The 17,007-nt window shown below is 41.1% G+C and overlaps 2 protein-coding genes across 2 annotated transcripts in view; both read right to left on the bottom strand.

The window, feature by feature from the left end:
- The window catches only part of usp31 (ubiquitin specific peptidase 31), a 34,903-nt gene extending 18,102 nt beyond the window's left edge, over positions 1–16,801 (bottom strand). Inside the window, exons 1-10 of the mRNA XM_080446005.1 lie at positions 15,758–16,801; positions 15,131–15,265; positions 12,627–12,721; positions 12,437–12,529; positions 9,093–9,228; positions 8,509–8,656; positions 8,237–8,417; positions 6,694–6,805; positions 5,926–6,020; positions 4,497–4,574 (exon numbers count right to left, since the gene is read on the bottom strand). Of these exons, the coding sequence (XP_080302131.1) occupies positions 4,497–4,574; positions 5,926–6,020; positions 6,694–6,805; positions 8,237–8,417; positions 8,509–8,656; positions 9,093–9,228; positions 12,437–12,529; positions 12,627–12,721; positions 15,131–15,265; positions 15,758–16,297 (1,613 nt within the window). The 5' untranslated portion in view covers positions 16,298–16,801. The remainder of the gene's footprint in view (positions 1–4,496; positions 4,575–5,925; positions 6,021–6,693; positions 6,806–8,236; positions 8,418–8,508; positions 8,657–9,092; positions 9,229–12,436; positions 12,530–12,626; positions 12,722–15,130; positions 15,266–15,757) is intronic.
- LOC308098599 (thioredoxin-dependent peroxide reductase, mitochondrial-like) lies at positions 2,550–4,037 on the bottom strand (the record flags this gene model as incomplete). The annotated part of the gene is made up of 2 exons (XM_080447009.1): positions 2,550–3,146; positions 4,023–4,037. 2 exons carry the CDS (start codon positions 4,035–4,037, stop codon positions 2,550–2,552), a joined length of 612 nt encoding a protein of 203 aa, XP_080303135.1.
- Positions 16,802–17,007: the final 206 nt, after the last annotated feature.

Here is a 17,007-nt window from a genome sequence, read left to right as displayed (position 1 = left end):
TACAATGAGTTCTACAGCGTTGAGTCATAACCACTCATTGTGGTCTCTGGAAGCAAATCAAAGGCATTGATATGGAGTTGGTTCACCCTTTTGCTACTATAACATTCTCCTCTATTCTGATCATTTGGCTTTTCACTAGTTGGAAGTGGAAAATTGCAGATGGAATTTGCTTCCATTCAGCCACGAACTAGAGCATTAGTGAGGTTAGACACTTCATTTTGGTCAATTAAGCCTGGCTCACATTTGGTGTTCCAATGTTACTCCAAAGGTGTTCGATAGGGTTGAGATCAGGACTCCGTGCACTCACTGATCTCATTTCTGTGTGAGGCAGTGTGGATCGTTTCACCTTTACACCACCCAGACACACCCCATATTCATTTTCAGTTTGCCAAGTTGGCTTCCAACATTAGTGAGGAGGGTCAATTGGGGCAGATTGAAAAAAGCCAATGAAAATAGCAGCTTTTTCAGACAGGATGGCTAGTTTTCACAGGCCATCCAGAGCTGAGGATCATCCAGAGCTGAGGATGTTGCACTGTATCACTGTTTAATGTCTAACAGGAATTAAGGTCTCATTTATTCATAGTGACAAATATAAAAATCATAAGTGAGATCATATTATCTGCAGGTGTCTGCGCTTTCAGTTAAAGACTTTTAATACCACTATGAAGGGAATTTAGCAGTTTTGCATCAAAATGAGCCATTGCTAACGGCTATCCGTATCAGCCACAACAGCTACCGTATAGTGTTTGTAAACATATTAAACCAGGTCACTTGTACTGGGTGATTTTATCCACGATATGGATGTTTAGTTTTTTAGAAAAACCCTAAATACATAGCAAGCCCAAGCTGTTTATCACAATGTAAAAGTTTTACTGAAATGATTACACGTCAGGTTTTGATTAGAGAGACATATCAGTCTCTCTCATGAGTGATGAACCTGAGGAGGTGTCGGCGCGTTATGTGTCTTTCATAATGTACCAATCGAATAAAGCGATGATTTAAGTAAAGCCGGTCTATCGTGCAGATTTTTCAAGATTATGTGTGTACAAAAGGCCAGTAATCATTGCCCTCAGACTATATTTGTTACTTATTTTATGTTGTGGCATGTTCAGGCATTCTTAATTGGCTGATGTCACCATGACCTACTCATGTCACCATGACCCACAGACCAGGTGTGGTCAATTAAGCCTCCTGTTTGATCAGTGCCTAATGCCTGATTAGAGCCTGCTGTATGAATAGGTTGCATCATTCTATGTTAGTCCTCTGTTGGAGAAGCATCTCAGTTGTTGAAGTTCTGTTTGTTTTCCCCCTTGAACATTTTTTGTTACCTAGTGTGCGTGCAACTAATTGTGAGTATTCGTGTTACATGTCTTTAATCACTTTGCTATTTGTTTATGCAAATGTTGTTTGAGTTTAATATTTCATGTAGCCTAATTTTGGATTGTTCTAAACTGATGATTGTTTGGTTAAGTCATATGTGAATGCTTTTATTTCCTTATCATCAGAACCACACACATGTATACGAAAAGGGTGGTGAAAAGTGGATGTGGGTGTGAATAAATCTTCATTGAACGGACGTGAATTTCTGTGTTTTTACTGGACACTCTGTGGAGGTTGCCACCGGTTGAGCAATCAGCTCCTAGATTTAATTATTCAAATAGAACATGTAAATATATATATATATATATATTTTTTTAATTTATAAAGAATATATTTATTACAGAATTTATGAACAGATGCAACTTTGTAAACCATTTAAAAAGGAATACCAATGCCAACAAAATAATTTACCAGATCGAAGCAAACGTGTTGCTGTCCAACGCGATATCTGAACAAAACGAAAGCAGTAGCAGTAGGGTATAGGTATACCTCATAATGGCATATTTCTACCTCAATGGTGAAGAAATATTTTACCAGCAAGACAGTGATAACTACAAAAATGAAGCTATAAAGAAACCAGCTTTCCATTTTTGTTGACTATTTATCAGGCCCCTGTCTGCACTTTTTTAACCTTGGTTAAAGACCTTCATAAAGCAGTAAGCTTGAGCTTTGCGCAACAGTTTGGGGAGTATATGTCTGGACTGACAATATATGGAGAGCTGGCTGTGAAGTCATTTTAAGTCTAAATCATAAGTCTGTAATATGATGATGTTGCTTGCCGACAAAAACCTATTTTCAAGCTTGAAAATCTGTTCTTTTCAACAAGCGACAACATTGTGTGATGGAGTTTGAATTAAGTTGTGTAGGTAAGCAACTTTTCAAATAATACAAGAGGGTGGCATTTTCCTTCAACACAGAACATTCATATCAATTTTTAGAGCTGTTAGTTGATGTCTTCATTAACCCATTAACTGCCAGAGGTATTTTCATATTTTTTTTGCCAGTGCCAGAGTTTTTCTTTTAGTGCCAGAGTTTTTAATTGAAAAAAAAAAAGTACTCAGGAGCCGAAATACAGAATTTTTAAGTTTTAAGTTAACAAGGAAGTGGATAGGAGTCTAGATCTTTGACTAATCATATCTCCTTGGTCTTTAGGTCAAATTGGATTTTTTCTACGATCTAGATCTAGTAGATCTACGCGATTGGCGCGTGACAGTTTCAAAATACTCCTTTGAACCTTCAGGGGTTGCCTTGATCGTAGGAGAGTCTGGAGTCCAGCTAGCTGGGCACACTACCCCATGGGTCTCCACAAACTGGAACGCCTTTACTAGACGAAGGGTTTCCTCCACACGGCGACCTACTGGCAGGTCATTCACGCTCATGTGCCTAACCACACCTTGTGGATCAATGAGAAACAGTCCTCTCAGTGCAATGCCTGGACCTTCCAGAAGAACCCCGTAGTCTTTAGAAACCTGCTTTGTGAGGTCAGCAAGCAGGGGGATGTGGATTTGGCCCAAGCCTCCAGCCTTGCGTGGTGTATTAATCCATGCCAGGTGGGTCCACATCCCGTCCACAGACACACCCACCACCTCACAATTGATGTCATGAAATTCACTGGCCTTGTCGCTGAATGAGATGATCTCCGTTGTGAGAAATGAGAAATCCCGGGGGTAGAAGAAAAGGACCAGGTATTTGCCCTTAAAGTCATCCAGGGTCATCTCCTTGAACTCTCCATTGTGGACAGCAGTAGCTTTAAAATTAGGTGCAGGCTGATGTGGGATGGGGCCGAGATTGAGTGGTTCTTGAATCACACACGTTGAATATGGGTGGATAGGCCCTGGCTATTTATCTGGTTGTTTACTATTCTGATTCTACAACTGCTTAGACACGCACTCTGTCTAATGGCTCTGGGTATTTATGGGTAGAATATGATGTCATACGATCGTAGGACGACGTCACACTGGCGTTGTGTCCTTAATCGGGACGATTATCCTATCGTCATCGTCGCCTTGGCAACAGTCACTTTACCATGGATGTTAATTCTTTATTCGTTTGGACTTTATGTTTCTGTGGTGTGTAGCACCTCCCAGACTTATGTCTACAAGTGTATTGTATCTAACCATCTGGTGGTTGGGTGCTGCCCAAATGGAAGAGTGGTATTAATCTGTTCCCTTTCTCACAAATGTCATCTCAGAACTAATATCAATTTCCCCATCGCTTGACTCCTGTTCTGCTTCTGAATCAATGTTTTCTTGTTTCCCTCTTATTACTTCAGATCTTAAATTAGCGCTGCCCTTCCTGCACCTTTTCCTCCATCTGTCTCTAGTTCCTGCATCTCAAGTCTCCCAGCCTTCCTTCTCTACCATCATCTCTTCCTTCCTTCACTGTCTGGAACTATGATATCATAAAAATATTAAATTAAGGACTGGTATGATATCATATGGTAGTATATTAGAGTAAACAAAAAACTGCTATTGCAATGTGAAAAAAACTTTAGCTACATATAAGGGCTCTTTTGTCCAACAAATACTAATTTGGTGCAGCAAGTTTCACTTAGTCAAATCTTTCCTTAACAGTGTCGAGTCAAGATTGCAGCATTCGTGCTACAACATTTAACAACATTGATCAAAGCAAAAACTAAATACCTCGAACACCAGCATGCGGTTATGCTGAAATAAGTGACCTTTGGAGTCACAGTATACGATAGGTCATGAATGTTGGTGTAACTAACACTATGCCAAATAAGCAACATCTGTAGTCACAGTATATGATGATAGGGTCACAAATGTCAATGTAACACTGCCACACTAGATAGAAACATATTTTTGTTTTAAATGTAGCTTTTTGGTGCTATGAAGAAGTTAATAGCATAACATGACTAGAGATCATTGCAAACTAAAAATTGTCTCATGATGATTAGATAGTTACATCAAAGTCTAGAGCTTAAATAATGTCACATTCTTGAAGTGACGTTTTTAGGGCAATCAAACAGCAGCTGTTTGATATATTGTCCTCAATCGCAATCTTTAAGCTGTTCTGCATTAGACTTCAACACAAACAAAACACATCATGCATGTCACCACAGGAATGCAGAGCTACAACAATTGCGTTTGACTCACTAATCCTTGGTCTCCTTGTCCCACTCTACAACGATCTTGACATGCGGTGGCCCCCCTTGTCCACACGACTTGTATGCTCTGTGAAGAAAGACTTATGTCAGAACAGCAGAGCAAGCATAATTCCCATGGAAATGCACATTGAAATACTTGCACAGCACTGTAAACAGACCGAAAGACCAAGTTGACATATTATGTGATATGTGATGATATGTGAACCTTAATTTTTCTTTTTTTAAGGATTAATGTGATTATGGATTGATTAGATTATAATGAGCTTTATTTATGTAGAACTTTATCGATACGTCAAAATGCAGCTCAAAGTGCTGAACAATACAGCAAAAGTAAAAACAGATGAAAAACAATACAAAAATCAAAGACAGGTTAAAACCACAACAAAGCAGTAGCAACATCTTTTAAATAGCATCTTCTCATAAGATGCTAGTTAAAAGCTAAGATAAAAAGGTGGGTTTTCAGTTGACACTTAAAGATGTTGACTGTGCTTAATGCCTCCCTGATTTCTTGAGGAAAATGTGTTCCACAGATTAGGGGCATAACTGATGAATGCAACATCACTAATTTTGTTCTGGGTATTAACTGTAATCTCTAATAGACCTGCCGAAGAAGATCTAAGCACTCTTGGGGGCCTATATGTTTGAGTCCATGGGATAGGCTGGGCCCATACCATGTAGTGCTTTAAAAAGACAAAACACCACAACAACTGTGTTATGAGCTATTTGGTGAAAAAGCATCAAAAAGGTGTCAGGTAGTCAAATTCATGTCAAGGCATGTCAACAAACTGGAGCAAGAGAGGTAGTCATCTGTCAGGGCATGCACAGTATGTGAAGAGATCGCTAAAGGGGTGCGTGACACACTTGCGTAACCACTGTGCAACAGGCCTGGGAAAAATAAACATGGGTATAGAGTAAGGCAGTGGTTCTCAACTTGCGGGTCAGGGCCCTCAGGGGGATTCCCACAAGATTTTTTTTTAGGGGGGGGGGGGGGGGGTCCTCAGATAACAGTTAAGTGACTGTTATCTGGTAACAGTTTAAGGACTTTTAAGACCTTTTTAAAACCTCAAAAAGAAAAGAAAAGAAAAAGAATATTACTGCATCAAAAGTAATCAACAAAATACCGGTCAAACATTGGCCAAATTGTCAAATAATATAAGAAATAGACAAAGATTTCGAAAACAGCCGAGCTTGTACATCGTCTATTTTCACAATATTTATCTCTGGAACAGAACATTTAACGCCTCAAATCCTACATTCCAAGTGCTTATCAGGGTGGGGGGTCCCCAGTTCAAATATGATTATTTTGGGGGGTAACGGCCTGAAAAGGCTGAGAACCACTGCAGTAAGGCACATAGTTGATGCAGGAAAGTAAAAAAAAAAAAAATATATATATATATAGAAAAAAGGGAAAGACATACCTCTCCACGGTCGGGTGACACAGTGGTTGATCGTCTTGGGGAAGGAGGTATGTGATTCCAACAACACCGACCACACGGAGACTAAAAGGTCCCACCTAGAGACAGACGCAGTGTTAACAGTAGAGCCTTCAGTGTTTCCGTCAGACACGGGCAATCACAACAATGGACCTGCATCACTAAAATGATGTGTGTGAGGAATTAATAGCGTCTATGCATTATCTAACGTGCTGCTGTGTGTGCTGGGGCTGTATGCTCACAGAAAGTGCTTTGGGGATATGTATACAGTGGAGAGAAAGAGAGAGATAAGCAGTAAAGGGGGCGGTTATTGAATTGTACCATTAAGGAATCGGTATTTACGTCATTAAGGAATCGGTAAAGTGCTAAAGGTTCAGACCTAGGGCTGGAGGGACATTTAAGGTGTAAGAATAGCTGCACCACAGTCACCATATCAACCTTTCTGAAAGAGGCATTTCATACTGCCCCAGCCCCACCCCAAAATGTCTTGCTTGTGCAAGATGAGAAGGCACCTAACCAGCCACCTCTTCACCGCATCTGCAAATACAATACTCATAAATCTTACTGTGACATTTCATTTTGAATAACCTTTGTTATTAAGAAACTGGGTGCTGATTGAAGCCCCTGAATCCCTTTGTATTGGTAAAATAATTAGAATACAACTGAAATAGTGAGACTTGTTTGCATTCACTGTGATGAATTGTTTAATCTGTATTCCTGGATAAGGCAAGGACTGCCTCATCTTCTTATTACCTGAATGTAGACTCCAGGCCTCAAGAGATGACGCATCTTCTCCAAGATCTCCTTCTGCAGAGCATCCCAGGTCACGGTGCGCTCCATGTACAGCACAAATGGCAGACCAAATCTGAAATAACATTGTGTTCTTAGGTAAGTAAGACCTGTTAACCACTTTAAGCCTGGTGTCCCTGTTTTAGGCTAATTTAGTCATTTGTAATTTATTTTTAAAATAGCAGATCGGCAAGCTTGTAGATCGGCCATGTTTGCTAGTATAATATAGGGCTTAAGTGGTTAACGGATATCAATGCCTATAGAAAAGCAGGAGCATTTTAAAGGTTTAATGACATTCACTTTTACACCACATTCAAAGTCTTTGTCCTGGTCCTTCAAAAGTGTACAAAAAGTTTTAAGTGAAAATTCCATTCCAGTGATCCATGGCAGGTGTTTTTCTCTCACATTTCTAAAGCCTTTTCAACTGCAATGAAAAAAGAAATCTTTGCCTGCGGGTGTCGCTGGTGAGGGATTTTGCCTGTCAATCATCGCCTCTGTTCCGCCCCCCCAAAGGAAAGGATAGGGGAGGGGAGGGGCGAGGAGGAGAGTGGGCGGGATTAATCGACTGTGACCTCACTGTCGAAGGGCCAAGCTCAGATTACTTTTCAGCCTAATTATTCAGAAAACCCCAGACCACAGAAAATCCACTGAATGTTCTAAGTTCAGTTTTTTTTGGGTGTAATTGAGGTCATAAAACCCCAAATAAAACATTGAAAATAAAAAAAGTGAAAATGAATGTCATGATACCTTTAAGGGGTTGCAGGGAATATTTAAGTACTTGAAACAAAAACAAAAAAGTGATAAAAGTGTAAATCCCTGAGCCTAGAGAGGCGTGAATTCATTTTGTGATTAAGAGATCATTCTGACACTCAAAAATTTATAAAACAAATGGGAAATCACTTCTCCCAGTGGTAGAGGATATTTGGTGCTTGTTCTGAAATAGAACTGGTAATAGCACCCATCCCTATACGTGATACATGGAGAGACACAATGTAATTAAATTCATGGAGCTTGGGTCCCTAACTAATTGAGAGAGATTTGTGCAGCCTTATTTTTAGCTTGCATAATACTTGATGAAACTCAATTAATGACAGAGTTGCAGTTTGTCATAGACCAGCAGCCACAGTAATGCAGTGGCCAGACATGTCACATGCCAGACAATGACAAACAGTACACAGTAAAAGTCACGACTAAACCTAGTAAGCCTCGATCCTTTGGCCTGAGCATAGGTTCGTAATGAAGTCTACAAAGGAAAAAGGAAAAATATGCTTCTCATATAGCACTATCAATGTTTGACTGATGACTATGGAGGCCGCTACACGTTTGCAGCATTTCAGTCCAAGAAATGTTTCGCCACGGGGACAATAAAGTATACCGTATCCCCTGAAATGTGAATACAGTTGCCTCACAAAACAGCTTATTTTTCACTGGATCCCATCCAAATCCATGCTGAGTCAACCACCGGGGTCCACCGGGGGACAGTGGCTGCTCTGAGATGCAACAGTACCTCCGTCCTTGGTGTCCAGTGCAGGCTCGGTTGCAGACCAAAAGAATCATCTTCTCTGGTCCCACGTTCTTGTTGGGCGATGCTGTAACAGGAGTCGTTGCCCCCTGCATGAACGATGGCGTCCTGCCGAGTTCATTTGCGTACTTCAAGTTGTTCTGATTCAAGTTCGCGAGGAGGCTCCCTGAGTGATAAGAGGAAACAGGCGTTGATACTTCGACCTGTACTAACACAAAAGGAAGAGTGCTTTACAGTAAAATTGATGTGGCAGAAACCTCTTTTAGTGCGAATGCCCTCCAGTCGAAAGGTCTCCGGCGTCTCAAAGGCAAAGATCGAATCGCTCTCCTGAATGATGTCAAGGTCGTCGTCATCGTCACAAAAGGAACGATGAAAACCGTCATAGTACATTTCGGTCAAAACAAACTGAAAGGGGGAGAAAGCAAACAGGTCGAGACCAAATTTAAACACGTTATATTGGTGTATCTTATGTTCAACAGCTATCGCTGGCTTGCAGACTTGAAATATTTTGTTTTGTAGGGCCTGGGGTTATCTCCACCTCCTGCAGGTACATCTCTACCTTTTCAGAGGGAGGGAGTAAGAAATTGACACACTTGTCTACTATGCCTGCTTCCCTGCATTGCATTTTGATTCCAAGTGTGTGTATAGTATATACTGTATAGTACAGACAGACAGACAGACATAAACACATACATAACCAAACACTATTTGTTCACAGACATTAATATGGAGTATAGCACAGAGGTTCGTATCCTTCCTGGCTGTGGGAATGCTGAACTAACAGTGTGTGTGTAACCTAGTATTACTGCAGCGTGACTGATAAGAGGGTTGGAAAAGGCACCTGGTCCATGGGGATCTTGGTCTCGCGTGACACAGCATCTCTCAGCCGGTAGACAGTGCTGTTCAGAGGCACTGCCACTCCAATCCGCATGCAATGAGAGTACTTCCCCTGGTAGACGACCGTCACATACAGGGGCCTGGGGGAGAGAGTTAATCCTTGCTTTTAATCAGCCTTTGAATGCAGTCTGTGCAGGCCAATCCTAACGCAGGAGGCTACATCCTTATGTAATTTGGAAACTGAATCTGACTGTGAGCCAACTCTGAGTGTGTGTTCGCAGTTGACATGATTACAACCTACAAAGCAAATCAGCATATGTGTATACAATTTGAACGTGGATCTTCATATTAATGGGGCACTATCAGACAATTATATGAGTCACACATGTATTATTAGGGTGCCAAATCCTGCCTGTAACAATAGCACTGAACCTAAAGCGTTAGTGATGCTATTTAATTATGTGTGCCTCCACATGGCCAACTGGGGTAACAGGCCTATTTGTTGTTAAACAAATAATCGAGACATAGGCACATAATAATAATGATTACATACTAATAATAAGATTATGATGATGATATTTAAGTGATGAAATGTCAAGTCACATTTCTCTTCTGCAGCTTATTATTATGTGTTCATAGAGCTTAATGTCCAGTCCTATACAATGGGAGTTAAAGGTCTTCTTTTCTTATAGCCTAATTAAAAAAGCAACCCGATGAAAGAATATGGTTTCTGGCAACGGAGAGAAATTAGAGCCAGTTTCAATGCATTATTATGTCATTTATCAGAATTGCTAGAGGAGTAGTGACATGAACTGTAAGTGTGGTGCAACTCATAATTTGCCCTCATCCTTTCGGTCTTTAATTAGTCATGGGGCGCCATGAAGAACAATAATCTGTCCTGAGCCAGTAGCGTACTGCTTTAAAATGTCATCACTGTGAAATGCCATGATGGCAGTGAGCTCAACCTTCGCTGTCAAGATGACATTCTTGTCTTTAGCCTGCACCACGCTCATGTCACAACGTCTTTTCGATGCTCAGAACAAGAGCTGCTAGGTCTACAACTGGATAGACTAGAACTGGATTTTACAAAAGATACAATACAATGTGAATATTTGTATACAGTGCTTCAATTGTGGCAACTCTGGCTACAGCACTTGTTTTGTTCATCTGACCTGAATAAACTAGGCCGAGTTTCCCCAAACCATTGAGAGAGTAAACGTCCTCCTTACATACTAAATAAATGAACGATCCAAAAATGTATCAGCGAATATTTCACATCAAACTATTCATTTGGTGATGCCTCGTTAGAATAGAAGTTGATGCTTTTAGTTGCTGTGAAAATGGGCCTCGTTTTATGTTTTATTGCTGCGGAATATTTGCGTTCTGTGTGCATGTACTCATGACACAAACACCAGTTTGAATTCATGTGAATTCATGCCACACAATAAACACTCCCGCAGCGACTCTTTTATTCATGAAGGGAGGAAATGTAAGCTTAGTATGAAACTGCTTTTGAGAAGATCAGTGCTAGTTGTTTAAAAAGGAATAATCATAATGCAGCGCCAATAGCATTACAGTCATTTAGCAGACGCTTTTATCCAAAGCGACTTACAATAAGTGTATTCAACATAGGTAGGGAACGAAAACTACTAATCACCAGAAGTCTTTAGTGCATTTTCTGCAAAAACAAGCAACCAAGAGTATACCTAGCGCTAAGGTAAAAGTGCAATATATCAGCTACCTATTTCCTTAAACAGATGAGACAAAATAGCTAAATCAATAGCTCCTAACAAAAAAAATCCTTCATTTCCGTAACTACGTATATGTAATATACTGTATCTTTTAACAGGCAGAACCATGGTAGATTTTACATCTGACCTTAAAAAATTTAAAATAATGAAAGAAAAACAAAGAATTATTGCTTTAACCCATTAAAACCGGGAAAGCATCCGTGTCATTTTATACTTTGACCATTCAAAAATAGCAGATACAAGTTCATAGCGTGTCACTTTGTGCCGCACTATGACCTTATGTAGATCTGCTATTTTAGAAAAATCGTGAAAATGTGTGCAAATCTTTGAATATATAAATGTTTTAAAGCAAATCTTTTATTTTTTAACTCAAATCTTTGCTTCTGGGGGTCCCTGCTGGAACAACATATTTTGAGATGGGGGTCCGCGGCCAAATACATATCATTTTGGGGGTCCTTGATATTGATCCTTTGAGCACCACTGATATAGCAACATACGTTTTTCAGTCAGGATTTAGAAGACATTTGTAGGCCTCAGGTCTTACAGGGTTAACCAAGCATAGCAGGTGGAACTAAAGCTGCTCCCATGAGTAGACACATGACTTTACACTTCCTTTCCCTATATATATTCTGTTTATAATGTACCAAGCAATCCCCACGTAATACAAATGTGGGCCTAGTTATACTGTTGAAATGGGCAAAAGGAAAATGACATTACCGGTAAATGCATACATAGTGTGATTCACATACAACAGCCTGGGGACGCCCACCCACATGCACTTGAAGAGTGCAATAATGAGGGCTGCTATTCCTAACAGCTGTATAAAATAAACACTGTTCATATTTTAAGTATCCCGCTATCCACAACCCATGTCAAAATGTACTCCTTCAGTGAATCAGAATGCAAAATATTACCTACCAAAAAGTGCACTATAGAAGTATATGTTAGCGGTATACACGGTATGTAGAATGCCCATCAAATGTAAGTGTAACCGTTCAACACATCCGATAGAGCCAAGGAGGATGCACCCCATCAATTCTAAAAGCCCTTATAAAAGATATTCATGGTGCAGACTCCAGGCCAATACCATGAATATAATACTGTATATTCAGAGTCCAAAACCAATAATTACAGACTTGCTTAAGCCTGTTAACTGGTTTGTCCCTTTACTTCATGGATCTCGCACTCGTGAAACTACAGCCAGTCAATAACAACTAGAATATACTGTAGGCATGTCAAAACCTGTCAAGTGAGCATTAGAGCCAGACACATTTATCGGTTTGGCTGATATATTGGCTTTTTTTTTTTACTTTTGTGATGACAATTATGCAGTCAGTGTGTTCTGTGCAGAACTTTAAAACTTTAAAATGAAATATAAATGTTAAAAAATAGCAAATCCACACGCTCACAACTTGTAGATCGGGCATTTTTTGTATGTCGAATAGGGCTTAGGTGGTTAAATAAAATGACTTATTTCTCCCCAGTAATGGGTGGTCTAGGATTCTCCAAAATCACGAATGGACCCAGAAAAGAAGTCGGGCTTTAGAGAGCATGCATCACCATCAGGTCCCACCCTGTAGTGAAGGCCATCACTCACCTTGTGTGTGGTAACGGGATGGGTAAGGAGATGCACAGGAAAGGATCAAAGGTGTTGCTCTGCTTCTGGCAGTGCGGGCAAGTGAGTGAAGACCTGTTGATAGCAAAGTAGACACTCAATGTTGGCAAAGAGAGATATAACAAGGCCATAGTAGTGCCAGAATACTTTTTCTGTGGAGGGGTAAACTCACCTGTACTGTGCTTGAAACAGTTCTTGCACAAATGACCCAGCAGAGAGGGGAGGAGATGGTCCCTCCAGGCTTCGGTCATCCTCTTCTACTGGTGGCTAAAGGGTTAAGAAGATTTTACATTAACACATTGCGTGCCAATCGCATAGATCTACGCGAACCTAAATAATTGCGCAGCGTGCCAGTCGCGTAGATCTACGCGAAGTGGTCTTTTTTTTCCCCGCAGGTTCACATTTTATTGTAGGCCTCCCTCGCAGTGACACATTTCATTGTAGCACACCAGGATATGGAAATATCCGTATCCGGAGATTTTCGTTCCCACCCGCCGTCGCTCTAAATCTTCCCCTAATCCGCCATTATCTCAGACTTTTTTTTCTCCTCGCTGAACGCTGTTTAACATAAACCGCGACTACTGCAAAATGGAATGTCGCCGATTGAAACGGTCTTCTCTGGGCCACTCACACAGCTACCCTGTGTGCCTACAAACAGTTTAACGCGCGATCTTAAGGTATTTAGCGAGGTCTGTGGCGACGTGAAAAAAACTAAAAAACAACAATAAATCGCTGGCACTGGTGAGTACATTATGATATTAAACTCTGGAGTGGAATGTGTTTAAACGGCAGTCGGCAGAGTTCATATGAGCCAGTCATGCTGATGTAAGATGCAGAGGTTACAGTGAAAAACATGAAGACATTCAATACGCATTTGTACGTTGAGAATGAGTCCGTAAGCCGTTTGGTTTCTGTCCCAGTGAGGAATGGAAAGTTGTGGTTGCTCTCTGTCAACCAGCAAATAAACCCCCCAGATTTAAAGACCAAAAACAACAAAAGGAAATAAACACGGCCCCCTATTATCTGACATTTGATCCCCACCACATTAGTTGACAGAGACACAGGCCTGGCCTAGTTCCACGCCTATGGGCCGGGGCAGCGTCCATCAGTGGGGGGGGGGGGGTTGAATGGGAGGAGTGGGACGGAGGCGCTATGTCCTCCCAGTAGGGGCTCCTAACTGTCAGGTGAGCCGGTAGCATACAACAGCAGTCATAACAGGTTCATCTGGCATAACGACTACATTGGAAAGGAAAAAAGGGGGTATAAATAATTGGCTACTCTAGTAGAAATAGATGCATAACATGAAGAAGTGGTACTAGGCTACACAACAAGTAGCCAAAACAAAATATGACACATACATTGAACACTCGCAAAACCGTAGCTTCAGAAACGAGTATTAACTGAGCTTACACGGGTCAAATTGACTGAGCAATCCAATCCTGCATCATCGCCACCAAATGAGACTTAAAAACCACTTAAAAACCACTTAAAAACCACTTAAAATACAGGAAGCACTTCTCTTACCCCCTTACCTTATTAGGCCAAATTAACGCTATTAAAATGAATATTCTCCCAAAGTTTATGTATGTCTTTCAATCCCTTCCAATTCCAGTTTTGGGACTCGTGTTACATGTACACTTAATTCAAGATATAGATTAGCTCAATTTAACTTCTTGCACCAGACCTATCTTACTCCTTCCAAATTACATGGGTATAATCCCAAAATGTCATCCCTTTGTTTTAGATACAGGTACAGCAGAAGGCACGTTTTTCACTCTACTTGGCAGTGTAACAAGTTTATAATCCTTTTGGCAAGGAATATGTGATGCATTATCAGCAATCCATGGGATTTCATTTCCAAGAGATCTAGAAATATGCCTGTAGGGCAACTTTATCCATTAAGTTCACAGAAATCTTATTGGCTATCGCCAAAAAAATGCATAGCAATGAAATGGCCAGAGCATTTTCTGGCAGTTTTGGACAACCGCCTATCTGACCGACTCGACGCCGGGCACTGCACTCCCGCGGGTAGAACGGTTCTCAAGATACGTGGATTACAGAAGTACTAACGTACTGAGATTCCTTGCATTTATTGTAAGATTTGCCATAAACTAAGATTATTTTAGTCATTTCATTTTCATTAATTACTAATTAGGCAACATAAGCTAATCCTCTGAAACAAGGGAATGTGGCAGTGTGAAGCTTATTCTCAATTTTCTTTTTCACAAGCAAAACATTATTCATGTGAGCTATTGTGGGGACCACACTAAATTGAGCCTACTTTTACACTAATTTACTATCCCACAGTAGCATTCAGTCCACCTTATATTTCAGGGACTCGGAAAGGCATTGGTAACATAATACAGCCAGTGGCTTGGACTGCAGTGTATCCAGAGTCAATTTGAATCTTTCTACGACCTACCTCTGAAGTGCAAGAGAGTGACCAAGTACACAGGACAAATTAGGGCTGGGCGATACGACTTCAAATCAATATCACAGTTATTTCAAACTTTTTCCTCGATTACGATTAATGTTTTTTTTTCTTTTTTCGATTTGTTGATATATTAGAAATAAAAACAATATGCAGTATATATTAAAAAGATCAATACCTACGCGTCGATTATTGGTTCTAAATATCAGTTTAAATGCCCAGCCGTGGGACAAATCTCAGTGTACCTTGATGGAGGGTCTGATGTTGGGGTTAACCGTGTTGAGGTCCTCATGCACTCTGTCCAGCAGCCATAGCAGAAATTCTTGGGCGTCATGCTGAGCATTCCCTCTGTACTGCAAGCAGCTTTTTGACACAGCATTCTGCAACAAAACAACATCCCTCCTCTCAAATCACACTGCTTGTGATGATGTCAAAATGTCAGTACAATTTCTCTTTTGTATTTGCAAGGCATTAGGCCTGTACTTGCAGGGCAAGACCTTAACCACATCAACCCTGGTGTTCCTATTCTAGGGCGAACATTCTGTGAAAATAGCTGATCTACAAGCTCACAGTGTGTCGTGTTGTGACTCACTGTGATCTTGTAGATCTGCCATTTTCACAGAAAGGATTTAGAGTATAGGGAAATACTGGCAGACCTAGTATAGACCCCGGGAGGTCTATACAATAAGGTTAAGTGGTTGATTCCCACTTGATATAAAATTAATGTGCCAGCTAGTATTGTTATCATAAGACATTTGTCTTCTAAAATGTATAATAACATAATAACATGTATTAACATAATTCCCAACTATCAGATTTGAAAGCAGTGCACCAGCTGGGTGATACTTATCTCCACTACTACTAATACTTACTTTGAAATCTCTGCTATGCTGAGGGGTATATTCAAAAGTCCACAATGCACGTACAAGTCCAGACAGTTGTTCTGTCACCTCTCCACTAGCCGGGGCACCTTTCCTCTGGAGGTGGAGGCCTAAACCATTTGGCTTTGGTCTATTCTCCTCACCCATCTCCTCAGCCTTGTACTGTTCCAGAACCAAATACTCGGCGAAGAGCTCAGTATTGCTTAGGCACTGCAGAATTGCATTCATGAAACAGGTGTTCCCGTGGTTCTTGAGCCCGGACACCCCAGGTATCTTCTCCCCAGGTAGGAAGACCCCGATGTCTCCATCCTCCACAGCAGGCGGATCTTTGCTTCCAGTCTTGGTATAGGTAGTGAATCCCCCATCGTCTCCCACATCCTCTGGCTGTACCTCGGATGAGAAGTGAGACAACGTTGACAAGGTCTTCAGCACTCTGCTCATGAAACTACTCACAGAGCGCACTGAACCCCGCCTAAAGAGCTTCTTGCTGAAGCTCGGCTTCTTGTCCTTGCTGGCAGATTTACAAGACATGTTTGAGCCCCTCCAAAAACTGCACAACTACTACTCGCGCAATATCACGAAGACGTCCTGTGCGGTATGAGGAGCAGAGCCATCGTTATTGGCTTGTCTTGTGGTGGTCCATCATCATGTCAACGCGTTGGATGGACTATATAACGCTGGAGAGATGTTGCTGTTTTGTTGGCAGACCCCAGATCGTTGCAAGCTAGCGTTAGCTAACCTTGGCTAGCAGCATCTCTATCAAGGTGGCTCTTTGCAAAACATGTAGCTGACTTAGCTTTATTTGATCAACTTACAGCCAAGTAACACAACACAACGCTCACTGCAGCCCGTGACTATGCTGGGTAACATTGCCTACCGTGCAGACTAAGCGACTTGTACACATCAGCCGAGTGTTCTGTTACTTGTTTTGCAGCTTGTTTTCTTCACTCTAAAGTTACCTTATTGCCTGTGTAACGCTGTGCCTCCCCGCGGCATCAATCATCAACACTGGTTTCACAGAGAAGCTAATAGGCAGCTAGCAGCGTTAGCTACGCTGCTAACGCTGCAATAACAACAAGAGCCACACACGGTGTTGCCAGGTCTTGCGAGAGAATTAAGCAACCAGGTCTAGGAAAGCAAGCCCAAAAGAGGCACTTTAGCACTTAATTACCTGCATTGGTTATTTGAAAATAGCCGATCTACAAGCTCACAACGTGTCGCATTGTAGATCTGCTATTTTC

This window comes from Gymnoscopelus braueri (assembly GCF_963280865.1).
Source record: "Gymnoscopelus braueri genome assembly, chromosome: 13".
Taxonomy (NCBI): domain Eukaryota; kingdom Metazoa; phylum Chordata; class Actinopteri; order Myctophiformes; family Myctophidae; genus Gymnoscopelus; species Gymnoscopelus braueri.
Note: the sequence above shows the minus strand (reverse complement) of the source record. Positions and strands in the feature narration are given on the sequence as shown.